The sequence below is a fragment of the Gymnodraco acuticeps genome, unplaced genomic scaffold (assembly GCF_902827175.1).
Source record: "Gymnodraco acuticeps unplaced genomic scaffold, fGymAcu1.1, whole genome shotgun sequence".
Lineage (NCBI taxonomy): Eukaryota > Metazoa > Chordata > Actinopteri > Perciformes > Bathydraconidae > Gymnodraco > Gymnodraco acuticeps.
In genome coordinates this window covers 2,718,539-2,746,266 of record NW_022992250.1, presented here as the reverse complement: position 1 = coordinate 2,746,266, position 27,728 = coordinate 2,718,539, and the positions used below count along the sequence as shown (strand labels likewise).

Below are 27,728 nucleotides of genomic sequence, written 5' to 3'. Positions count from 1 at the left end.
AGGAAATAATGACACATCTGTACTTACAAAGCACACATTTAGCACATTTCCAGTTTATCATATTATAGTTTTAACCAGTCCATCACTAATAAATAATCAATCATCACAAACACACATGGTTATTATAGCATTTAAGGGATTTAGGTTGAGAAACAGATCATAGAGTCAGCTATAAGACCTAGACACAACAGGTTGTGAAAAGTTTATGAAAACTCTATTAGTAGAGTAACTAAGTCTTAAGTATGAGGACATTAACAGTGTTTCATACTTGTGGACAGAAGAGGAAAAGTACTTTAGAACAAGTAGAAGAAGTACCAGAGTGTCAGTGTAGGATATCCTGCAATCAAAATGTTACTAAGTAAAGCTGAAAAGTATCGGTATCAAAATATACTTGAAGTACCAAAAGGAAAAGTACTCATTATGCAGACTGGCCAATTTCAGAATAATATTGTATATGTTTTGATAATAATGACTGATGAATTAAAGTGTTATCAAAGTTGGTAAAGGTGCAGCTCGTTTTAATTATACTGCAGGGTAGTGTGTGGGTTTACTCCAGGTGTAACTAAAGTTTTATTTAAGTGTTGCTCATATTTCACATCATGTATCCAAATATGCAAAGTGACTTAAGATATAAAATAATTGTAGTGGAGTAAAAGTACACTATTTACCTCTGAGTAGTAGTGGACTGTGGAGTAGTAGAAGTAGAAAGTAGCACACAATTGAAACTCAAGTAACGTTCAAGTACCTCAAAATGACTTTAAATACAGTACTTGACTCAATTTACTTAGTTGCTTTACACCACTGCATGCGGCTCAAAATGTTTTGTAGAGCTATGAGGGCATGGATTGAAGTCGAACCCATGGGTTGACCCCAAGGCTGAGTGATCTGCAGCCCTATGGTCTGTGACGCTGAGGGCTGGTCTATGGAGTATACTGGAGCGTGCAGTTGCTCGAATGGGAGTGGGCGAGCTGGGATAGGCTGGGAGTTTGGTCGGAGCCGTCAGCGGGACGGGACAAGGCACAAGAAGGGGGGCAAACGAAGAACCGACCGACTATTAACTTCTGCCTTCTCAGCGGCTGAATGTTGGACAGGAAATTTGACGTAGACAGCTTTACGGAAAATACCATTTGTTGCATTCAGAGGTCCGGGTCTGAGCGGCGCGGATGACAAAGAAGCGTCCCCGTGCAAACTTTCTCAACCGGGTGTGATCGCTGTTACCCAACCGGGAATTCTTTTATTTTTATCGGAGGAGTAAAGAAGAGGACATCATGCCTAGGCGCACCGTGCAAGAAGTAACAGTGCAAGATGTCCAGAAAAGGAGAAATCCGAACAAACACTACGTAAGCCTAAATTATTTATCACAACCACACTGATTTGCTACTAAAGTGAGCGACAGAAAGAGGTTATTTTGCTGCTTTTCTTCCTCTCCTACCCGGTAGAGTAAAAACAAAGAGAGTGTCAAATTACAGTTTACCTAGCCAGCCGAAGCGATCTGTTGTTTAATCTTTAGACATTTCATGATTCATAAAGAAAACACCACAGTACCAAACAGATGTGTTACATTCCTACAACCCATAAGACATTTAAACAAGTTTGATAGTCGTAAACCGTTATGGTCTTGCTTATAGTTTTGGCTTTTTTTCAAGTTGACATTTATCTTACACCTAATGGGTTAATCACTTATTTGTTTGAGTTTGAAATGTAACCAGCAACTTCTTAATTCAGGAAACAGTGATGTTGTTTTGAGTAACGTTAAACTCATGTGACATTTGACCCTCTCTGTCTGCATGTATACATTCAATTAACTATCAACAGTTCAGTTGCCTATCACATGTTTACATGAATGTAGGTATTGTATTAATTCTGCCAGAGTCTGCAGCCTCGATCAACAAAACAATTTAATTTCTAGGTCCTGCTGCCACTGGTGTGCCACCAGAAAACATTTGAATAGGCAAACCAGTCCAGTCCACAGACATCCAGATTAATCCCCATGAGTTTAAATTGAGCAACAGCTTTGTCATGCCTCAGCCACATCCAATTTACTCATAAAAACATGCCTTCAGGCACTGGCGAACCAGGAAGTAGGCTAACAGAGTTTCTTAGGGCATCACAGTGAACACAAAGCAATGTTTGAAAAAGGATCGGGCCTAAACAGCAAAAACCATATGCCATGTGGCATTTGTAATTTCATTACCTCAGTGTTACAGTGCAGTAGGCTTTATTATACTTTTTATTTTATGTGTGTTTTAGGTCTAGGGCATGTCTGCTAGTCACTTTTATTGATAGGCTACTTATGAAGATTTCTGGTTTGGGTGTTGTCCATGTTTCAGTCTTGAAACGTTCACACTTTCACCATGTGTTTTCAGTTTATTGAAGTTAATTGTTACATTTCCGTCCCTTACATGTCTTGTTTAGTGTTGTTCAGTGGTACTTAGCTCCACCCTCACATGCCTCTTTTACAGTTCTAAAAAAACGAAATGGCGAAGGCCAATACGCCAAACAAGTCGACTATGTCCAATTATTATACACAGGCTATGGTTCTTCCCAAAACTTTGTGTGGGGTCACAATAAGAAAGTACAATAAGAGTCTGTTGATATTTTTCCTGTTACAACAGTAATTCCCCATTGGAACTGCAACCCCAATTGTGTGGGGGACAAGAATGTCTAAAAGACAAAGACCGTCTTCTTGCTTTCTGCAATTTTGAAACAATGTTGGTCTCATTATTTTTGCCGTTTAAAAGTATGTGGGTGAATTTTTCTACAGAAATGCACGCAGTTAGTTGGAAGTAACACGACATCATATGATCTAGAAGGCCAATCGTGAGAGCCACTGCCAAGGCCATAGCAGGTGTTAGTGTTAGTTCTTTGTGCATGGTGTGTGTTCTGTATTGCATATGTGGGTTTGCCTCCATATATGTGTGTAAATGATGCATTATACCGCTGTGAGTGTTAGTGGTCAAGGACACAGAGTTCTCGAGGTCCTGTGTCCTCTCCATCTGTCTGTTTGCTCTGTGGTGCAGCCCATGTTGTTTTGTGCTTCTGGTTCTCTCTCTCTCCACACATGCAAGCGGGACATATTACATCTTCCATAACCCTGGAGGTGTGGTTAAAGTTTACAAAAAGCAGCTTATAGCTCTTCTGCTCATCAGAGTTGAACCAACTCTATAGAAAGGAAAAATGCTTGAAAATCTAACTCCTAAGAGACCTACAGATTAATATTATGAATATTGCATTTCCGGTATTAGTATTTTATTGACCAGAGACGTTTATATAGTTTAGGTTATAGCCACCCCTTTCCTCCATAGAGCTATAGCCTATGGCTTATATTTGCCATTGTAGATGTTGTTCTGGTAAATTAGAGAGCCTTTTTATATTTGGATATACTGAGCCAAGGATACCTTTTGTGTATACAATTGTTCTCTCTGATGTAGCAAACAGTTTTTAGCCAAAGAAAATGCCCTGAAAGTAAAATGTTTTCATGTTGGATACAGATGTATCCATTGGCTTAAGGTTAAACACACCAATACATCATTCTTTATTTAATGAATACAGGCTGGTCTGCATAGCTTCTGTAGTGGATCCATCCATGGACATATCTAACAAAAGTGCCCTGAAAGAGAGTGAGCGAGGCCAGAGAAGGTCTGGGAGAGGGGCCAACACAATTCAGCCAGACACAGCAAGCCATCAGGGAGTTTCCAATCACCTCCCTGCTTCTCCCCTAGTCTTCTTTGGAAATCAAAATAAAGAACTGTGTCTGTTCCCTGTAGACTGCAATGATTAGGCTAGATGCTTTTCTCTGGATATTTAGTTTAACCTGGTATACTGTTGCTGATGGAATTTGCACAAAATAACTGTGTTTTAAATCACTTAGTTCCACATAGGTAGCAACAACTAATATCTGTATCCCAATGGAGTCCCAGGGTAGATGCTTTTCATTGGATATTTAATTTGACCTGGTATACTGTTGTTAATAGCATAAGGCTGATGGAATTTGCACAAAATAACTTTGCTTTCATTCACTTAGTTCCACTTAGGTAGCAACAACTAATATCTGTATCCCAATGGACTTAAAGCATTTTGCAATGTACCTAAAAATGTGAAATATTGAACACAAGGCAAAGTCAAATCTGCTGCATTAAGGATAAGGACTTCCTCTTCAGCAGGAAGCGACACAAATAAGGAAATGAAATAATCGGATATCCCAGATGCCTTTGTGTGAACAGATGTTGATAGTGACTGCAGCCTTTCGTCATGCCATCCTCTCTTAGAGTCACAGCACTGCCAATTACTGGCACCATGAGTCATGACTGATGCTCCGGGGGGTTTGCATTGTCAAGTGGTTGACAATAATAGCTGCCTGTTAGTTTAAATGTTCCACTAATTTGTCTCTTTTGTTTTTACAGGTTTACATCATCAAAGTGTCCTGGAGCGATGGCAGTACAGAAAGCATTTTCAGACGCTACAGCAAGTTCTTTGACCTCCAGGTGAGTAAGAGTGCATGTGTCACTGTTTGGCAGTGTGTCTTGGTATGCTATTGGCTGTAGTTGTGTGTGCTGTTGCATGTATAAAGACAAGGAGACAAGTTCTATCTTTTCCATCATTGAAGTCTCGCATAAAACAGGAAGTGAATGGAGGTACTTTCTACATTCAACACTGTCCCCATGTAGACCTAGTGCTGGTAGCCAAGCTATCCCTGCTCCACCCTAACAACACTGGTAATTATATTGTGCGTGAGGAGTCGGAAAATGTCCCAATGAAGTTAATAGAGGACAGTGATGAATGTGTCCACCGCACTGATGACCACAGAAATGTCTGAATCATTCTCGAACGTCACGCTGGCAGTGTGTGTTGCACAAGGAGGGAATCTCATTAGTATACTAGCTTCCCTTCCTCTTTCAAAGGTAATGGATCTGAGACCCTGGCCGCATCTAAGCTTAGAGAACATAGACTTAAGGAAACGCAGAAAGGCAACCGTTTCTAATGAGCACAAAGTCAATAAAGGCAAAGCATACTGTCAATCCTAATTGGATTACATTCCTTTTAATAGATTAGGATGGTCAAAGCATGAGCAATGAATTCAACAATTACAATGCTCTACCAAGGTTTCTCTGAGGATGCAAGTGTCATGTTAACCAGAGGAATATAAAAGGTTTCATTACTAATTTCATTAAAGTTTGACTTAAGGCTTCTGAAGCTGCCAACAGTCTTACTTATAAATCGACTGATACCACACTCATGATTATTTTTTCAATTCTAGCATCTATCGATTGTTGAAATCATGTTAAGTGCTGTAATGTGCTCTTTAATGATACAAATTTAAGAGGTATTCAATCATCCATGCCCACAGTAGAATAACTTTCAATCATTAAGACCTGCACCAAGAATTCAATAACTTGATTCTTCTGACACAACAACCAATTCAAAATGTGGGACTTTTGGACTGGAATTTAGGCAGAACAGTTTTGTCATTGGCTTCTGTATCATTCTTTCAATTACATAAATATAATAATTGTTTTAATTTATTTAAATATAACCTTAAGTAATTCAGATTTGGTAAACATTCACAGTGTTGATAATTCAATACATTTTGTCCAGTCATAGCATTGATTTGCTTTTGATGTCTCTGGCTCAATGAGGGCTTCAAGACTCTGATAGTGCTGTGACTTATAAGATGAGAAAATTGGTAAACTTTCGAATAAGCGGAGGAGATTGCCGCCAAACATCAATAAGAGGGAAGTTTTCTTTGCAAGTGCTGGAAAGTGAGATTTAAAGCCAGAAATCAAAGCAGCTGATAAATAATTGCTGCTTCAGAATGGATCAATGACTGTACATGTTGCCAGTGTTATGCTAGCTGTCACCAATGACTATTAACAATATCATTCCATGTTTGTTTCATCTATAGAACCAGCACAAATGACTACTTACGCTAGGCCTTTTAAACAGCAATCGAATCAATGGCATTGAACCAAATGACCATATGTGAGATATTTTCAGCAGGGGCATTCCCCGCTGGTGTTCACCCTGCCATGCTTTGCAGCTGCTTCCTGCAGAGCTGACTGGCTGTGGGTGGGCTCTCACCAGTGAGGGAATTTTAGTTAAACCCAACTGCGGATAATACAAGCCAATCTCTTATCTTGTGTTAGATTTGGCATGACAAAAAAGTGGCCTGTTGGAATGCTAAACATCACTTCAGCTTCTTCACTATGATAAAGGGATTTATTTTAAAGATATTTTTTAACATAATATTTAATAATTGTAACCTGGCACAATGTATTCTATTAGGAGAAATAAGGAAGTGGTGTGGCATCATCAGAAGTCATCCCAAGTAGCAAGGGTAGTGACTTAAGGAGTCATTCAGCTCCTCCTGTTACCATTTCTTCATATCCTCTCATCCTCGTCGCATTTCCCGTCTTCTCTGGTCATCATCTCTAATTCGGTGTCTATGCTGTTTGCTGCTTCAAATGAAGTTTCAATCGTCATACGGAAACCTCAGAGCCAGACAGGAAGTGTTATTCACCACATCCCGTCAACACAGCTGAACCAAGCAGCTGATGCTCAACCACGCTGCAACATGTGCTTTGTATGTGATCACTGACCACAGCATGTGTTTATGCTCTCAGTCTGAAGGGAATAGGATTTTTGGATTTTCAAGGGAGTCTGTACTCAGTCTGCATTTTCCATAAATCCACAAGCATTTTTTTGATTTGGATGGCATTATATCAGTTTTATAAACAGATCAAATCAAGACCAAGTTGGAGTAAGCAGAGTGATCCATTACCATTTCAAAAAAACTATCTACAAGCAGACTATACATGTCTAGATATATTTTTAGACTAATCAGTCAGACAATCCTCCACCCAAAACATTTTTAATTCACACGCACCTTTTTCCTGCAACACCCACATCAGTGTCTTAATGTAGCTGCTACCCTTAAATAGCATCCGAGAGTTACGTAGGTGAAATATTCTGTGGTAGGAAATAATGATTGCCCGCACTTGTGCATACATGTCTTTAATGCAAAATGTGTGTGAAGTCTTCCAAGCATTTGAATACTGAGATAATGAATTAAGCAGTGAGCTTTTCAACATAAAGTCATTTTTCTTCCTAGTTTAAGTCTAGTAAATTGTGAACAAAAATAGACTAAACTGTTTCTTAAGAAAGATGGAAAGTGCAGAGATATTTTTGCCATGGGTTTATCAATTTTATTTCCATGTCACTAAGAATAGATTCCATGCTGCACACGTGTCCACTCAACTTCACAAGCTCAGTCTTCCAGCAGTCACTTTGGATAAACAGTACTTTTTAGATTTTCAGCTGTAGGAAAAAATCCAATATATTGCTACTTTCTTATTCAGGGCTGCACAGCTGTGACACATTTTCCATCTGCAATAATAAAGTAACAAAACGTATTAAAGGGCAGAGGTCATTTTGCTCGAACTATGGGGATGCTTGTTGGGCTCATTCCATCAAGCAGCAACATTGTGCTCAATTCCTTCTTGTACACATTTTCAGCCTTTTCAAAATATGATGTACTTAAAGTATTTTTTATTCCATAACCCAAAACATGTTTTTTTATTGAGAGAATGTTAAAATGTTGGTATGTTTCTAAAGTTCTGTTTAGAGTACTTGTATGGGAGAAATATTCTGACTTTAGTTACTGTGGACAAAATAACTGCACAGATTAAATCAATGCTCTTCTTTACAGCTGCAGGGATTAGGTCACAGCAAGCAACTAATATGTTTATTTGAAAATGTAGAAATAGGCTAAGTATATTTTCCCAGTGTTTGTGTTTTTTCCAGTAAATCAGACTATATTGCACCTTTTTTTTTCTGAGTAGCCACAACTCAGTATGACACAACTGTCATGGTGGGAGAAATATCCTTAAACCAGTTATGCCCACCTTTATTAAGTAAACAGGGAGACTATTTCCAAATTGAGAAACCAGGGTCAAGCAAGTTTATTTGTACTTGAGAAACACCGAACTACAACCAGACCCTTGAGGTGTCCTGTTTAGCTGACCTTTGGCTGTGACCTCTGGAGGTGGCAATGTAAAAAGAAAACAGCCCTACAGGGACTAAGCACAAGTCAAATTGTTTATAACATATCTAGACTGACCACACTATATATTCTCCATAGCCTTGGGGTTTACTATTTGCTAACATTTGCATATACTATTGGTTAAAGTAAATAAATATGTTTATCAGTCTATCAATGGGATAATGAGGAGTTATTTGTACTACTTACCTCATTGGTGGACTAACAACTTAGCCTGCCATTAATGTGATGTACTGCATAACTGTATGGTTGTCTGTAAAGGGTTAAAAATGACCTCAATCATGAATGTACAGTGGACTGGGTGAAAGCTTCAGAGGACTACTGAGATAGGCATGTTGCAAAGAGAGCAGCCATTGTTCTTTTATACTCTCATTAAATGGTGTCTTGTTCGTCTTAGATCTTCTTTACTACGCGTTTATTTGAAGACTGATGATGTGGTTTAAGCGGATATAGACTAGACAAATTAAAGCCCCCTTGGAAGATTATATTCTTGAATCTACAAGTTGGTGTATTCATCAAATAAACAGTGTGTTCAAGTTTACAGCATTACTGGGAAAATGAAAAATCTAGTAAAGTGATAATGAAAAGGGTTTTCCTTTCTTCATTACATCCCTGTACTTGGTTTGTTGGTCTAACTGTAATCAATCAATTACTAAAATGTTCAAGTCTCAACATTGTTTTTATTAGTGGCAGAATCAACATAGACACATTAAAGCACATTTAAGTGCAATTTTATAATGGTTGTGATTCATTTCCCCTGTCGCTTGTATGTGCAAATGCAATATAGTTGACTTTCTCATTATGTTAATGTTAATGTTTGGGGACAATGTCAAGAATTACCCTCTTGCCTTAACAGTTTATCTTCAAAGTGCTTTTACATTTTTTTACATTTCCATGACAGATGATAGCTTTGCTGAATATTGATATATTTGTTTTAAATAAAAACAATATCTCCTCATCAGGCCATGTTGAATGAGAGAATGCATCTATGAGCCAGTGGTACTTCCAAATCAACTAGCTTTCTTTAATGTAGCATTGCAGCTAGGTTTTTAGTTTAACTAACAATTTAATATATTCTGACAGCATTGGCATACTTTCAGATCTGATACGCTCATGTTATCATTTAATGTAATCAGTGTGTGATGTCCACAAATGACTATCGTACTAATGTGGCATGCTTCTTCCTCTGAAATGAACTCAGAAGGATACAGTTTACAATAACATACTTCAGAGTAGCCTTGGAATGCCATGTGGAGCTTGACTACGCTCCGCCTTGGCCTGTCATGCCTGTAGAGCATGCATATTTGATGTTCGGCACATGATGTACCTGGTATTTTGAAGGGACGTCTTTACTCACTCCAGATGCCTTTTCTTTTTTGAGTGGCTCTGATTACAGAGAAGATACAAGGTTTAGAGCAGACACAGAGACTGGGTGTGTCTGCACTCACAGTCAGACACATGGGAACAATTACAGTGTGTGGGGTATTGGCTCTTCTGTCTCTGTCTGCCCATCTCTTTCCTCATGCTGTCTCTCTTCTACTGTGTCAATGATGAAGCATCTGACTTTTAAGACAAGCATATTGTTGCTTTGTTACTTAGTTTGTTTTTTCCAAATTCTTTATTTGACTCTGTATCTCAACAACCCAACCAATGTGGAATGACTCACCTCTTTTTGGACTTTCTTTAGCAGACAAAGAGTGTTTATGGCTCACTTTAGTGCCCTCTATTCCTTTTAATGTTTTTGTCTCACATAGCCAAAGAAAAGTAGTTGCAGTGCACTATTTAGTTTGATACAGTATTCAATATTTTTTACAGCCAAATGCAGGATTAAGTTGTGAAGCATTTATCTCATTGTACATGTATAATGACATTAAACTATTCTATTCTATTCATGTTATCTTTAGTTGGTTTGAGTTAGTTTGCGATCCAAATAATACCAAAGCTCATGTGTGTGAAATATGAAAGCTAAGACTGTTATTGGGTTATTTGTTTTGCAATTCATTTATTGGATTTGTCACAATAAACTGCCTGTTATTATTGCTTGGCCAAAAAGGCCCTATCAAAGGTAATCTAGTGGAAGAAGAATCTGTTCAAAACAATTTAAAATTAAGTTTAGCAATCAAAGGCAGTGTCTTTTTCAACTTTCCCTAAATGTATTTTTCTAGCTGTGTTTGTCAGAAGCACAGCGACATGGGAGTAAACAGACATACTGTACAGATATTCTCTCTGTCCTCAAAATAGAACAGAATCAAGTCCTATCTACCCAAGTGATCTGAGGCTGTTTTATATTTATGTCACTCATTGTTTATGGCAACAACATCTCTTAGGCACCAGACTGAGACAGTCCATATACAAGTTTACAACTAATAGAAAATACTATTTGGCACTTGTCTCTGCCTTTCCCATAACCTCTCTATCATACCACCTCATATTATACCTCCCCTGTGTCTGTATTATTGGCACGATGCAGATTATTGTTTATTTCCAATTTACCAGAGGACATGAGGCAGCTTTATTAAGACATTAGATATTACAAGAATACTTGCTGGAGAAACCACATGATTGCCCTGTTACAAAAGTAATATACAAATGAGTACTGGTATCAGGGCAATTTTTTTATCACATATCCCAAACATAACCTTTGATGAATAATAAAAGCTCAATTAAAAAAAGTTCTGGTGAATAAATGGAGTGAGCACCCTACAACTCAAATCCTCTACAGTGTGAAGCGCATGTTCCATTTTTCATTATCAACATGTTGAAAATTGGACTTAAGAGTAGGTGGTTCTGAGGAGACAATTATTAACTTGATATTTTGTTTCAGTAATATTTCATTTTGACATCAACCTTGATGCTTCTCATTATAAAATACTGGATGAGTGGGGTTGCCAAACCAAATACAGATATATAGGTTACTTACGTAACCCCAGTTCTCAGAGTAACATGAAGTGAGATGTCTCACTATGGGATGCGCCTCAACGCGTATGCAAACAGAAGCATCAATCTCATTACGCCAATCCTGATTGGCTGGTGATCTTGACGTCAACGTCAGTGAATCCACCCACCCTTTAAGTAGCTTGCGCTACGACGCAGCGTCATTCAAAATAAGCACCTCTTCTCGCTTCGCCTTAGCAAGAAGGGGCCGTCTGGTGAGACATCTCACTTCATGTTACTCTGAGAACTGGGGTTACGTAAGTAACCTATAGTTCTCATTCATAACACTCCGTTCGATGTCTCACTATGGGATATTGAAACTCCCGTATTGCTAGACATGCTTATCTCGAAAATCACCAAACACAACCAGAACTTAACAGGTAGAACTCTGTCTCAACACGGGACCCAGCACTGCGCGGGCCACACTTGGAGCAGAGACATCTAGCCTGTAAAAGCGGACAAAAGTGAGCGGTGAGGACCAGCTCGCTGCTGCACAAATGTCTTGGATGGAAACACCCTTGAACAAAGCCCAGGATGTAGCCAGTCGACGAGTAGAATGAGCACGCAGACCCGTTGGTGCCTGCAAACCCTGACTCGTATAAGCCAGAGCAATCGCTTCCACAATCCAGTGGGAGAGCCGTTGTCTGGTAACGGGCTTGCCCTTCTGAGGGTTAGCCCAGGATACAAAGAGTTGGTCATTACAACGAAACTCTTTTGACCTGTCCATATAGATGCGTGAAGCACGAACTGGACACAGCAAATTCGGCCGCTGTTCCTCAGAGGAACACAGCGGCGGAGGAAATGCCACAATGTCAATGGGGGTACATGAGCCAACCACCTTAGGTATAAAGGCAGGGTTGGGCTTCAGCAACACTTTCGTTTGCCCCGGGGCAAACTAAGTGCATGAAGGATGTACAGAGAGCGCATGAATGTCACTGACTCGCTTGGCAGATGCCAGAGCCAGTAACAGCACTGTCTTCAGTGACGGGTGTTTCATGTCAGCTTCTTCCAGGGGTTCAAATGGAGGTCGAGTGAGCCCATCTAAAACCACTGCCAATTCCCATAAGGGCACCAGTGACCTGGAAACCGGGAGGAGCCTGCGAGCCCCTTTCATAAAACGGCAGACCAAAGGATGTTGGCTAGCCGTCTTTCCCTCAAAGCCCACATGGCATGCAGCAATAGCAGCCAGGTACACTTTGATCGTAGAGAAAGCTCTGTGTTTATCAATTAAGTCCTGTAGAAATGATAAAATCACCCCAACAGGACATTGAAAAGAGATGTGTCCTTTTTGAAGGCACCACTCCTCAAACACCCTCCACTTACAGTCATAGAGAGACCTGGTGGAGGAAGCTCTTGCACTCTGAATAGTGTTTATCACCTTCTGAGGGAGCCCCACTGTATTCAGATTGTACCACTCACGGGCCAGGCCCATAGTGCCAAGCGCTCTGGGTGTGGGTAAAAGATCGCCCCCCCCCCCACCTGAGACAGTATGTCCCTGTGTAGTGGGAGCTGCCACGGCTGCCCGCACAGCAGCTGATATATCTCCGCCAGCCAGTACATTGCAGGCCAGTGCGGAGCAATCAGGATAAGTGTGTGGCGTTGTTCTCTCACTCTGGCCAGAGTTGGGGGTATCAGAGCCAGGGGTGGGAACGGGTACAGAAGGACCGGAGGCCAGGGTGCGCGAGCGCGTCCACGCCTAATTGTGCGTTTAAATCGCGCCTAATGGTGCGTTTAAATCGTGCATTGAAAAGAACAGCTGACATTGAGCATTTTCTTTTGATGCGAACAGATCTACCGCGGCTCGGCCGTAACGCACCCACAGCTGACTCACAATCATTGGATGTAGAGTCCAGTCTGCATATAGTGGTGCACATCTGGACAGCAGATCCGCCCCGAGGTTCATCACTCCTGGTACGTGCGTCGCTCTCAGAGAGAGGAGACGTCCGCAGCTCCATAAGATCAGTTTGCGTGCCAGCATGTGTAACTGGAGAGAACGCAAACCCCCTTGGCGGTTTATATACGATATTGTGGTCGTGTTGTCTGTCCTCACAAGGACATGATGTCCTCTGAGAAAAGGCAGAAAGCGTTTCAGGGTGAGGAACACCGCTAAAAGCTCCAGATAATTTATGTGTGACCGTTGGAGGTGTCTGCTCCAGAGACCCCTCACAGGTCGACCTTCGTATATATCCCCCCAGCCCGTCAGACGTGCGTCTGTGGTGATCACCTTCCGCGATAGGACGGCACCCATAGGCACGCCCCGTACTAGAAAAGTCGGGTTTAGCCAGTGGCGCAGAGCCATTACGCTTTGCATAGTGACATCACTCTCCGCGCGTCAGTCCAATCTGAGGGCAGCTACCCAGTGCTGAAACTCCCTCATGTGTAAGCGTCCCAGTCGTACCACCAGAATGGCTGACGCCATGAGCCCCAGCAACCGCAGACATGACCTGAAGAGAACATATTTGCGTGGCTGGAAATGAGCGAGGCAAGCCCTGAAGGCTTTCACTCTCTCTGCTGACAAGCGGCTGTAAAGGGCACCGAATTCAGGCATAGGCCCAGGAAGAGTACAGTCTGGGCTGGAGATAACATGCTCTTTTCTGTGTTTATTACAAAACCCAGGTCGAGCAGGTGTTTTACGAGGACATTCGTCTGCGTAATAGCCTCTTGCTCCGACTGTGCGAGAAGGAGCCAATCGTCCAGATAAGTTGCCAGGTGAATACCCTGTTGTCTTAACGGGGCTATCGCGGCTTCCGTACACCGTACAAACACTCGCGGGCTGAGAGACAGACCGAAGTGTCTGTACTTGTAACAGACACCCTGAAAGGCGAACCTCAGATATTTCCTGTGTGGGTAATATACTGGGATGTGGAAATACGCATCTTTCAGGTCGACTGATGTGAACCAGTCGTTTTGGCGCATGAGACGCAACAGAGATGTGTGAGTGAGCATTCTGAATTTGTATCTTTTGAGATATTTGTTCAGAGCTCTCAAATCTAGTATAGGCCGAATTCCGTTCCCTCCCCGTTTTGGGAACGAGGAAATACTTGGAATAAAAGCCGCTCTGACTCTGTTCGACGGGTATTATCGATATAGCCTTCTTTTCTAGTAGCGAGAAAATCTCTTGCTCTAGAATATGGGCCGACTCTCCCCGGGCCTGTGAATATAGAATGCCCGAGAAGTGAGGGGGGGGGGTGACAGCGAATTGGAGCCTGTAGCCCCGTGTTACTGTCTTGAAAACCCAAGCAGAATCTGTGAGCATCCTCCACTTTTCGCTTCTCAGAGCGAGCAGAGATGTCACAGCTCTGTCGTCTGCCCTCAGCGTCTCTATTTGTTGTGTTATGGGGTTCTCTAGTGTCTGAACACGGTGGTACCCCAGGCCGACACTGCGCATGCGCGTGGCGGTGGTGCCTTCACAATCACGTCTATTGTCCGCCTTTTGAGAGAGGCCGTAGCCGCTCTCAAAAGAGGGGCAGATGACAGACTGTTTATTGTTTTTATTGTTTTTCTTTTCATTTTTATTGACTGCGCCCTTGGCTTCAAGCCTGGAAACGACAGTGGAAAATTATTTATTTTGAAACAACAATGATGACATGTGTTTGTGTGACTTAAACAGGCAGCAGAACTTGCTGTCTTTGATGTTAAGTCCATTTCCCTGATGGCGCGAACTTGAGGATGACGTTCTGGCATCACTCGAGGCGGCGGGGGCATGGTGGCACCCCGAAAACACATGAGCATCCAACACTGGAACGTGCTCTGGAGCTGGGGAGCAGGGAACTTCCAGCTCCTTCATCGAGGAGAGGAGAGGAGGCTGTCAGGCCGCCCGCTTCTTCTTCCTCGCCTGGTGGCTGAAAACCTGGGTCGGCTGCGCCTGAGCGGCAGCTGCCGGAACCGGAGATTTTCTTGGCCAGCTCCCTCTTGCCTCGTGCCTGGGCTGGGGACCCGGGACGAGCTGCGGTCTCTGCTGCTTCGGTATTTTGAACCGGGCAGGACGTGAGACAGCTTGGGTGAAGGCCTGCCGCGGGACCATTGGAGGTGGCGGCTGGACCCTTCGGGGGAGACAGAGCTGGAGAGCCTCATCTGCCTTCCTTTTTGACTCGCACCTCAGCTGCATTGAAGCTAGAGCGGAGCCAAATATGCCCTCGGGAACAATAGGCATGTCCAGAACATCCTCTTTTTCCCGGTCTGGAAGGTTGGTCAGGTTGAGCCACCTGGCTCCTGTACCACCATCATTCCCAGCGCTTTGCCCGTGGCTTGGACTGCGCAGCGCTGCACACAGAGGCAAATGTCCGTGATCGCTGCGATCTCGTCCCACACGGCAGGCTAAGGTCTGCTCGACATGTCCTCGCAAAGCTCCGCCTGGTAGGCGGTCAGCAGCGAGGAGACGTTGAGAGCCCTGGCGGACAAAGCTGCGGCTTTATAGGCCCGTTCGGTCATCGCTGACTGGAACCGGTCTGCCTTTGTCGGTAGCATGGGGTTCCTGCTTGGTGTCGAAGCCAGCCTCGGTTGGAGGTGGGCTGCCACCAGCGGTTCCGTGGGCGGCATGCGGAGCAGGCCGAGCCTCTCCATACCGTCACAGTCCAGGGAGGAGGCACCCTGGATTGGGGCCTTGTTGCTGAAGGGACGGTCTCTCCACGAGACCGACACCTCGTCCACGATCTACGGAAAGACTGGAAGGAGCTGCCTCTTCGTCCTCGCTGCTTGGGGCAAGTTCTTCCCCTCGTAGCGAGATCTGGAGGTCTCCTTGGCCACTTCAGGCCATGGGATGTCCAGCCTGGGCGCAGCGCGTTGACACACGGCCTCTAAGTCCATGCTTAGGACGGGCGAAGCTGGTGTGCTCTCGCCCGGGGGAGCGGACATCGCTCCCGGCTTTGCAGCCTGAGCCGATGAAACGAAGATGTCATCCCCATCCAAGTCAGACAGGAGGAACTCAGAGGTATCCTCTTCGTCCCCCATGTAGTCCAACTCCAGGACATCCTCCGCAGGTGGAACCATAGTGATGTCCAATTGGGAGCCCCAGCTTGACACAGCGCGGGGCTCCGCTCTCGCGGCTCTTGCCGCCACCGGGTCCCAGCCTGAAACGGCGTGGGGCTCCGGTTCAGCGGCTGTCGCTGTTGTTGAGCCCCAGTCTGACACAGCGCGGGGCTCAATCTCTGCGGCGGACGCCACCATGTCTTGATTGCCGGACGGCGAATCAGCGGACATGAGGGTGTCCTGTCCCGACAAGCTAGCTTGGCGTGCTAACCGTCGGCGGAGGCTCTTCATGGTGAAGCGGGTACAATGCCCGCACGAGCCGGGGTTATCGATAGCCTCCCGGGCGTGTTCCAGCCCGAGGCAGGACGAGCAGACCTGGTGTGAGTCTGTGCCTGAAATCTGAAACCCGCAGCCGCATAGCCGAGCCTCCGAGTCCCTGACTCCTCTGGTGTGAGGGAGAGAAGGGTCCACCTTCGATCGCCGGGGTGTCGGCGTGGAGTGGACACGCTAGTAACAGGTACGTTACTGAGAAAAAAATCCAACCTTGCCGTTAGTCCGAAGGAAAAAAGGCGACGGTGTAGATTTTATTCTTTAAAGAATATTAACTGGTGTGTTAATACCTTTGTTTATCTCTGTCTCCTCTGGTGTGTGAGAGAAAAGAGAACGTCCTCTTTACCGTGGTGTCGGTGTGGAGGGAAGAACAAACTAGCAACAGGTATGTTACTAGCTTGAAGAAAAAATCAAACCTTACCGTTATTTCGACAGAAAGAACGGCGAGGCAGATTACAATATTAACTGGTGTGTTAATATTGCTCAGTCTTCTTGCAAAGCAAAAAAGTAACCGGAAAGCGCCCGTCGACCGAATGTTAGCTTTGGGTTCAGTCTGTGGACCGTTAAGCTAGCCCGGTTACTGATAAGTCGAGATGTGCTCTGAATCGAGAAGAGGTGTTTGAATGACGCTGCGTCGTAGCGCAAGCTACTTAAAGGGTGGGTGGATTCCCTGACGTTGACGTCAAGATCACCAGCCAATCAGGATTGGCATAATGAGATTGATGCTTCTGTTTGCATACGCGCATCCCATAGTGAGACATCGAACGGAGTGTTATGAATGAGAACTGCCCTACACGCATCAAAAGTCGACATTTTATCCCAGAAAAGACCAATTATCGATAGATTAACATATCTAATCTATAAGATATTCACATTGTAATACAGAAATAATAAAATCCATACAATTCGGAATGAGATTGGCAGGTCTAAAGAAATACTACTCTTCATACTAACTTTTTTTAAATCTTAAAGGTGGGTAGGTAATTTTGGAGAAACCAGCTCGAGTGTGCTAGAATTTGAAAATACACAACCGGAAAAAATCTGCCACTTCCTTAGGCCCCTGTCACACTGTCCTGAAATTGACACCCGATGGACACACGATAAAGGAAATGTTCAAATTCGGCTGTGATCGTAGCAACATCGGGCCATTCGTGAGGGCATCTTAAGCCATCGTATGACCGCCGGTGGAGTTTCTCAGGCTCAGGCAGCAACTTTGTGAGCGGCAACTTCGTAAGGCACTCGTGAGGGCATCTTGTCAAATCGTGTCATCTTCGTGTTATCATCGGTGCATTCGCCCTCACTCTGATCGGGGCGAATGCCCGATGGCACCGATGATAACAAGATGCCCTAACGATGGCCTTACGAAGGGCAAAATTGACACACAAATTCAACACGAAAATGAACCTTCGCAAGGTCCTTCGGCTATTATTTGGCATGCCAAAGATTTTGCCACCGCTCACAAAGTTGCTGCCGGAGCCTGAGAAACTCCATCGGCGGTCATACGATGGCTTAAGATGCCCTCACGAATGGCCCGATGTTGCTATGATCACAGCCGAATTTGAACATTTCCTTTATCGTGTGTCAATTTCGGGACAGTGTGACAGGGGCTTTACAGAGCCCCTCCTCCAACACACACAAACGCGCACATGACCAATGAGGGCACGAGATAAGTTTGTGCACAGATGGAAGGCTGACAGGCAGGTAGGCCATCCAGTTATTTTAGCCGGGCCGGCTAAAATGATTGGTCGTGCTTTTTACAACGCCACGGCTTCCACAGATGACATTTTTGTATGTATTTATTGTCAAATCATTTAATATATGTATTGCTATCGGGATGTTAAGAGCATTCCATGGAATATAACAAAAAGTGTTTCTGAAATAAATGACATCTGATTAGCCATTGAGGGTAAACGAACCAAAGCATTATCTCTAGAAATGTCCTATTGGGTATTGCCAGTGTTGCATGCATAGTCTAGAAATAAGTGTTTCTTACCAGTCAATATACAGTCATATTTTGACAATGCAAAAAATGCAAAAAAAATGGATATTTGAAAGCAAGTTTGTTTTGACACTTAAAAGCCTTCATAGATATCATTGAATCAGGTTGACATTGAACAGACCACAGACATAAAAAGTATTGTTCTCACTATTTGAAAGCCCTGTCATAGTGTCCAGTATATTGTACAGAGGGAGAAAGGTAAAAAGTGTGGAAACGGAGACAAAAAATAGACTATCATAGGCGGTGGATTTTAAAGAAAAGGAACAGAATCAAAAGAAGTGTTGATCAGCAGATCTGAAGAATTTCTGCTCCCTGGCCTTTGAAAATCATAGAAACAAATGTTCCACTATGTCAGTGGTGCCTTTGCCGCTAACAGCCCCTTTGCTGCAACAACATATAAAGTAGAGGGGAAAACCATACCATCTGCTCAGGACATTGTTAATCATTGGCAGACCTTCCTTTATTGGCTGAATTCCTTATAGGAACTGCTGATTTGTATAAATATGAACCTTTCCTCTCCAGCCTCAGCTATCCTGTTGTGTGAAATGTAAAGAGCATGTTTATGCTTATGCGTGACTGTAAATGCTTTGTGTGCTAATACATCTTAATTAATTGCGGTGTTTCAGATGGAATTGCTGGACAAATTCCCAGTGGAAGGAGGCCAAAAAGACCCTAAGCGCAGGATCATTCCATTCCTACCAGGTAAGAGTAAGATCACACAAGGCCCTAACACACATACAAATGCATGCACGCACGCACACAACTGTGGCTTGTTGATAAACAAAAGAAGAGAAACGCCAATCACTCTTCAAAGATTCTAAAATGTGACGATGTGGTTTTTAATTATATTAAAATAAATTGACTAACCAAGACAAACATTAAAAAATGATTCAATTTATCTGAAAATGTATCATGGAAATTGTTTTTTTGGCACAAAATGTTGCAAGACAATAAACAGAGAAGAGTGACCTCATGTATTATCTCATGAATCACTCTGTATTTACCGCTCCCTGTATTGTGTCTGTTCCTTATCCCTGCTCATTTTGAATTATCCATCATGTGCACACAATGGGTTAAGATTTGTACAATGATGACTCACTGTGAGTCTGGCTGTGAATGAACTTAGAAAAGCTGTACATTTTGCACACAAAAGAACCAACCAGAAAAATATGCTACAGCCATGTTTGGCGAGAACCTCACTGCTTCTGTGAATCAAAAGAATATGTTTATCATCTACTCACTATCAGCTGACTCAGCTTATCCTTAAGCATATTGCCCATAGACATATTAAACTATTTTATAAACTAGTTTGGCAGTAATTATGAGCTTTTGTCTTGCTCAACAGCATCTATATCCTGTCTGAATCATCCAGAGTCAAATCTGCTGGCCAAATAATGCTTTCTTATTTTAAGTAAACATGGCCAACAAGGTTTGTTTGGAATAAAGGCTTCGGGTGTGCTAGTCCAACTTTTGAAATAGTTGAAGATTTAGTGACTGCTGAAAGTAATCCTTTATGAGAGTTTGGAAGAAAGCCTCACCCAAAGACCCCACCCACATCTCCCCGGGTGGGGGGGATAGGATATGTTTTGTGGCCACGCAGGTCTGGAACTCATTGAGAGAATATATACACACACACACACACACACACACACACACACACACACACACACACACACACACACACACACTAGCAGACTGTTTGATGGACTCTGAGTAGGAGGAGGGGAAGAGAGATAGATTACCACAGCTTTTCATACCATCTCCTTCTATCCCTTTATACAGTCAGATGAATCATATTGGCCATGGATAGTATTTGCAATTCTCATCTTCAATAAACTCTTCTTCTTTCCCTTTTTTTTTTTTTTACCTTTTTAGGCCTTAAAATTAAAAAATGTCCCATACCAATCCCTGTCTACCGACGCTCTGATTGGTGGTAGAGGCTTTAACTTCTATATAAAAAAGAAGTTAAACACTAAATGGTGCCATGTTGGAAACAGTTATTTTGTGACACAATGTGTGACATACATTATTTATGCTTATTGCCTGCATGAATTGAGGTTTAAGAGAATGATCATTACTAGTCTCTAATGCCAGATCAGGTCATACACCTCTCTGAGACAGATTCCAAGCTAATATTTTGAAGATCTAATATGAACAGGAATTTTCCTGACAGCCTAGAAAATCCTTCACTTACAAAGCAGAAGTCTGGACTGTGGGCTGAGACTAACCTAACAAGGCAAGGACGTGGTTTTCTCTTCTCGGTTTGGTTTGTTCAAGGCCGCGAGCTGTTTTTACTTCTTTAGTATCTCCACATCAGCAAAGTGGCTAGTCTGCATGTGTGGATAGTGCAGAATATATGCTTTGCTTTACACATCAAAGAGCTTGGCTTCTGTATTGTTACACTACATGATTACACAAACAAAAACTAGTAAAAAAAGTATAGGATAGGAGGTAGACTATTTTTTTATTTCAAGATTGCATCCCATGTGCAGAGTATCTATACGCCAGTTCTCTTATGGTGTTCAATTTGTTTCCTTTTGAAAGGATCTTGACATTTAGATAAAAGTGATACATTTGATCCGGTGACCCCTGAGCGACGCTCTTTAAGGGGGTCCCAGCAGGTCAGCCTTTTGAACAAGAGCTGATACCAATTATCCAAAGTTGGTGTTGTTAAACTATGAGTCAAAACCTAAGATAGAATGTGGGTCTTTTTTTCTCCGGGCCCCTGCATGATAAAGGGGTTTTATTCTTTTCATGAATTCTTATTCCACAACTCTGATTTCATTTTGTTGGGTTCCCTTCTCCTATCAATGATATATATATATACAGTACATTATTTTTTCAGCCTCATCTGTTTGCTTGGGGATCTCTCTGCCTGCCACTGTAGGAGGCACAGTATGTCAGGCAGGTCAAATATGTTTCTGTTGGTATGAATAACACATTCCACAGTCGGATCTCTATGAAGGACAAACCGAACAGTTAGAGTGTTCTAGTTGCTTATGCGTCATTCAAATCATGTTCATCCTTTGCCTGAAGGGAAAGCAATTACTGCGCTTGTCTACTGAAATTAGGAGCAGCAGACAAGTCTTATGGAGTTGTTGTCGAATTTCAAAGCAGTCGATTTACTGTCCTCAATTTTGTGACTGACATCTGACTGAAGTCCATGTATTAAGTCTACGGCCTTGGTGGTATTTGAAGGTTTTAGCTACTCAAAATCTTTTTAATAGCAACTTTAGGGCAGTTAAATGGGAGGAATTGATGTGTGATTATGTCCAGTGATTAAGAGGTGAGTGTTGTAACAGCTTTCTGTGTCTGAGGTGTATAATGAAGAGCCTCTGTGTTCAAATATCTTTCTGTCTCTTCTGTCCATCCAACTCCCTGACCCCAGAAAACAAGAGTTGTTTGAGACTCTGGTCACTGCTAGCTCTGAGTTTTACCATAAAGTCTGCCCTGCCTCTGCCATGGCTCCAAGGCTGCAGCTTTACTTTCCTCCCGCCTCCTTCCCTAAACAAGCCTTTTTTCTCAGCTGCACCCATGTGCTGCCCCGCATACAGAGTGGGCAGTGTTGAGTCAGTGCTGACCCCTGAGAGCTTTGGAAAACCGTCACGAAAGCTTTCTGTTTGAGGAGTGACTAGTGGAGGAGAGGAAGAAACACGGAGAGAGAGGAAGGGAGGAGGAGAAGTACTGAAGGCATTGAGGGGTTGACTTTCAAATCTCTTTTTTCGTGAGCTGTCCTGACAGTGTGTCCTTTCGTCGGCTCTGACAAGTTGTTGCCAACTCCTTAGTGATTTAAAATGTCTTCTCTCATTCTTCATCTACTTAATCTCTCCTTTTAATAGTCTCCCTCATATATTACTATACTGTTCCCCTCTTGATAAATGTGGTAAGAAATTGGGCTGGTCAGGCCATTTAGACCATGTCAACAAGACGAAATAGTCTACAGCCATGCTGGTGGCTCTGTGGAAACTGTAATGCTCATGTATCTAATTGTAACATAGAAACAAATTGAGGTCCAATTTTTGTTTTAGATCCCTAGTGAGTGTGGTGAAGTATAAAAACTCTCTGTCGCTTATCCACACACTCATTACAGCAGCCAGACATTTTTTCCAGCATTTGAGAACAACAACCTTAAAGAATAGCTTTTGACTTCTGTTTATGTCAAGTTTCACATTTGAGACAAAGGTTTCATATAACATCTTATGACTAAATCCATGTCTATCTTATTGTATCACATTCCAGTGGTTTATTTTTGTAAATAAAGATTTAAGGATTTGGATTTAATTTGTACATACATTTCTAACATCGGTAACATTGATACAAATATTATTATAACCATATAAAATCATACATGAGTTTAACTAAAAACAATCAATATTTTATTGGGGATCACTCATTTTCCCTGGGACGCTCCCCCTCCCATGCTTCTATATGAATTCAAATTGTTTTGGTTTTTGCCTTTGGTTTCGTCGTGCATCTCAGTCAGCTAGTAGGTTAAGGTCAGATATGTGATGGTTGGACAGAGTACAGAGGTTGTGTTTTAGGGAGTTGGGTGTTTGTGTTTTTTGTGTAACATGTGTGAGATCTTTTGAGGAAGTCACAGCACCTCAATCCACTGAGCAGCCTCATTACACATTCTCCCTTTTTTCTTTATATAGTCCTTTCCTCCATGGATCATTTTATGCAATCTTGATTTACAAGACAACATATGGGCATACATATTCATAATCAGATACTGGTATGATCACAAACAATCTCTGTCATTTCATCAATATGTCATTCACTCAAATACACAAAACAAACACATGTGGTTTCGAGCTGTATGGGTCAAGGAAGCAGAAAGGCATTTTTAGTAACATGGGTAAAAGGGTGGCGCTGTAGGGGGGATGACTGCCCAGTGGCGATCTTCTGTGAGATAGATTCTTGTTTCAGCAAGTCTGTTTTTTAAATATATTCTAAATAAATACCATAACTCCTTGATGGAGGGGATACAGTAACTTCTCAAAACATGTCCTGTTCTCTGTTCAGGATCTCGTTGCAGCCTTGACTTCCTGCCCATTTTATATGTTTGCATTAGAGCTGTCTTGGTAGGGAAAATAGATGCTGGCTCTGAAATGTCCTGCTGTCAAGTTATAATAATGTTTTGAGAGGCCTATTTGAAGCCATTTCTGGTTATTGTTATGGCGACCAGGCTCGGTGCCAGTGGGTATTTGGGCCTAGAGATAAGAACAGGGGAATAGGATTTAAGCTGCCATGCACACGTAATTTGCTTTCCCAAAATCATTTATTCATGACTTGAAAAGGCCAGCTATTCACCTAGCTCCTTACCAACCTCATTTTGAAAAGGCCAGCTATTCACCTAGCTCCTTACCCACCTCATTGTGCTGTCAGAGTTATTGATGACACGACTGTATTGTGTCTGCATGCTAATTCACTAACCATTCTTTTAAAAAGCCACAGTGTCCTTGTTGTCCCTCAGTGGATCACTACCTATTGAAAGTTGCTCTTGACGAAGTCAAACATTTCATGTTTTAATATATTTTTACTTTTATTTATGTAACGTATACATACTTTCGTATTACAGCAAGAGCAATAATTAGAAATTATTTCCTTTTGTTGCTGATGAATATGTGTTTATAAGTTTGGCTTTCCTGAATTCTAAGTCACTTTTTCATACTTTGTTACAGGGAAGATCCTGTTTAGGAGGAGCCATATCAGAGATGTGGCCATGAAAAGGCTAAGGCCCATCAACGAGTACTGCAGGGTGAGTATTAACCATACTGTTTCTTTATGTGGAAATCTCCAATAGTCATATGAAAAGCTATCCAGAGACCATTTAAATCTTTAATACAAAGTACTAAAACCAAGATAGAAAGTACAGTGGGTCCAGGGCTAGGAAAAAATGATCCCACCCACAATGTGTCAACTAAGTCATGAACAAGAAAATGGAAAATAATATTTTCATGCCCTCTGTGTATAAAGGAGATCCACAAGTCCAGTTTATTTTTAGCACATTCAGGATTACACTAAACAACCCTACCATCTGATTTCAGGAGTAGCTCTTTTATGGTTGGATATGTCTTGGATTACACATTTGGGACATTTATCTGTCAGATATTCCAATTGAAAGATGTAGTTATTTGAGCTCATAGCCACACTACTGGAGATGCATAACAAACGTTTTTCTAGGATTACAGTGTTCCAAGAACAGCTGTATGAATTATGCCATTGCCCTTGCTTTGAAAATGTGCACTGTGCTCTGTGTGTCATGCTAAATTCCCTGGAGCAGGCCTTTGTGACAGAAGGCATTCAGCCTGCTGAGGTGTCCTAAAATCTCCCCAGGTGCTCTGTAGCTGACTCTGACCTCCCTGCTAAAGGAGACAAACTCAAAGAGAGTCTATCTCAAGGGATCCATATTGAAAGGGCAAAAATTGGTTTGTGTGTGGCGAAATGCGAATAAGACGTCCTATCTCCTCCCAAATGTACGATTAACCTCCAGAAGACATTTAGAAATGTCCTTAATATGTTTCCGCTGTTAAGTTGCTGTCAGCGATAACAAAATATGATGAACTCCGCTTCTAAAGAGCGTGTAATGTGTTTGTGGTGTCAGTTGTATCCTTTTAAAAATACTGCAGCCATTTCCACCAGTTAATACAGAGAATGTAAAATCTGTGCATTATCCACCCTATTACATGGCTTTTACCAAAGAGATTAATCACTTGGCATCCAGAGAAAATGCAACTGTACATTCTCAGGCTCCACTGTAGCAGAACTGCACCCACACAACTGCCAATAGCTAGCAACTAATTGCTACAATTTGACATAAATGTAACTACGGCAACATCAGTGAATAAACCGTGATTGATGTTCAGCTTCTTAGCACCAAGATGAGGTTGTTTGCCCTTGAAATTAAATCAAAGGAATAGTTTTCCATTAAAAAAAAAACAATAAATGTATAACATTTCCATTTTTTTCATTAGGTTGCCAACTGTTTATCTGCAGAAACCACTGAGTGAGCTTGTTTTGCAAGATGGGTTCATTACCTTTTATGATCGGGCAACTCCAAACGGATATTTTCAGAAACACTAGGATGGCTGAGCTGTTAATGGATCTCATGTTGTCGTGGTTACTTTCTGCAGAGAGTTGTGCCAAAGGCAGAGAGCTTGCTGAGTTTGCTCCAGTCAGCACATCCACAGCCCATAGGTTGTGTTATTTTCTCTTTATTTTACAAGCTTGCCTTTGGGCCTCTAACCCAAACACACAACTCCATCTGTCTCTCTGAGGTAGGAAATGTGAGGATGTTAGTTCTGACTTAGCCCTTACTCATACCTTCATGCATTTTCACCTGTATTATTGTATCACTTCTCCATAAAGAGCCTAGTGAAACCATCGTTGTTCATGTTCGTTTCTGTTATGGTGCTGATAGGTCACAAGGCCTCAGAGTGAAGACATATCTTTATGTATGGTGAACATCGGTGGAAACTGGAGGGACTGGAGAATATAAAGCTCTACTTCCCCATATGTCGTCCGGGATTAAAGGAATGTAGTGTAGGCAACATCTTTAAACACTTATGTGAAAAATAAAAGTTTGGGGGAGTAATGGGTAAAGTTGTTTGTTCATGTCGATGGGTGTGGATGTGTATGGGAATAGCTGAGAAGTTTTTACACCAGTTTGTCTTGCTGTATTTGAGGGTCTTGTTATGGAAATGTCTGAAAAACACATTTAATGTTGATTGTTTTGTTAGGTTGGGTCTTTGATTGACATCCACATTTCTTCAACATTATTGAGGGTTTAAGCTTAGTGATGTTTATATTTTCACATAATGATTTTGCTAAAGAAATAAAGATGTATGGGTTGACCTAATGAAGGTCTGGGAATAAGTAACAAAGTGACAGTGTACAGGATTCAGATTTTTAGTAAGCAATCATTTACATTAACAATGTATGTGAGAGCATATAGTGGAAAAACATGTCAGCAGCCCACGATAGCATCATATAGGTCAGGATGAAGTGACTTCAGGGTATTACAGTAACTTCTCAAACAAATCTGAACTTGTCCGTAAGCACAAAAATGGCACTTTCATCCACCCCCACATGCATCCAGGTTGACAACGTGAACATTCATGTTTTTCTCCAGAGAAGAGCTGATTCAGCCCTTTTGTTGTACAGCTGAGGCTTTAACCTGACTCATATGGAATTTCCCCGGTTGTTAAGTTTTGTGTTTTTATTCAGCTCAGGAAACGCAGTCGAAGAGAAGAAAGAAGGAAAGAAAGAATATGGAGTCAGGGACTGTTTGCATAAACCAAGAGTAAGACTGCTGAGCTAGGATGACTTGGAAGGTCACACATCTTGAAATGCATCACATCAAAGAGTTATAAAGTCGTTTTAACATCAATTTAATTTGCCAGTAATTAAAATATATATAAAAAAGAGTTCTATAACTGAACGACTACAATTAAAGGAAGTCTATTTCCTCAAAAAGTCTTTATTTTCTTTCTTTTTTTCAAAAGAGTCTCCACAATTTTGTAGTGATTTATTTGAGATGTATCAGAACGAAAAATATAACCTTACAACTGAGGTTATCTAATAGCTCTATGTACAAGTGCAAAGTTATTGTGCTCAGATGCATTCACAATGCACTGTACCTTATTGGAGTGCACAAATAGATCTCTCATTTCCATTACCTTTTTTCCTTGGAGAAAAAAACACACACACACACGCACGCACACACACACACACACACACACACACACACACACACACACACAATTACCTTAATGCTGCCTGCTGTAAAGAACACCCATAAAGTCCATTTGCTGTAATGTACCCTGAGCCTCCCTCGTGTCTCCTCCCAAGGGAGAATTATAATGAGAGGACGGCCCACAGGCTGACATGAGGGGAGGAATAAATCCAAGGAGAGGATGGCCAGTTTAGGATGCACTCTGACCTCAGACACAGTGCAACAGTGTCGGCTGAGGGAATACACATTGGAGGTCACCCATAAAAACTCTTAAAGGTCCCATGTCATGGCCATTTCAACTGATCATAATTCCATTGTTGAGGTCAACTAGAATAGATTTATACTGTGCAATTTTCCAAACTCACATTGGTTTCGCATACAGCATCTCTGTATAGTATGTGTATTCACTCTCTGTCCTAATCGGCTTGTTGGAGCTCCTGCCCCCCCTCCCACTCTGTTCTGATGAGTCTACCACCGTTACAGCGGAACATCAGTGATTATGTGTTACAATGGCGTTAGCAACCAGAAAATGACACCAGCAATGACAAACAGATGAGAATGCTGCGTGGGGTCTGGGTGCCGTGTTGGCGTGACGTTGCGCGGCTCGCTGCTGCGAGGAGCGGACAGTGTGAGCTGGGTTCATTTCCTGCTTGCTGCGTGGGGTCTGCGAGACATCGCGAATGGACGCGGGAATGAGGGGATGC

General features: G+C 42.2%; 1 protein-coding gene across 1 annotated transcript in view; it reads left to right on the top strand.

Moving 5' to 3' along the window:
- The first annotated feature begins 963 nt into the window (after positions 1–963).
- The window catches only part of sh3pxd2b (SH3 and PX domains 2B), a 48,694-nt gene continuing 21,929 nt past the window's right edge, over positions 964–27,728 (top strand). Inside the window, exons 1-4 of the mRNA XM_034206466.1 lie at positions 964–1,340; positions 4,404–4,484; positions 18,914–18,989; positions 23,972–24,048. Coding sequence (XP_034062357.1) covers positions 1,269–1,340; positions 4,404–4,484; positions 18,914–18,989; positions 23,972–24,048 — 306 coding nt within the window. The 5' untranslated portion in view covers positions 964–1,268. The remainder of the gene's footprint in view (positions 1,341–4,403; positions 4,485–18,913; positions 18,990–23,971; positions 24,049–27,728) is intronic.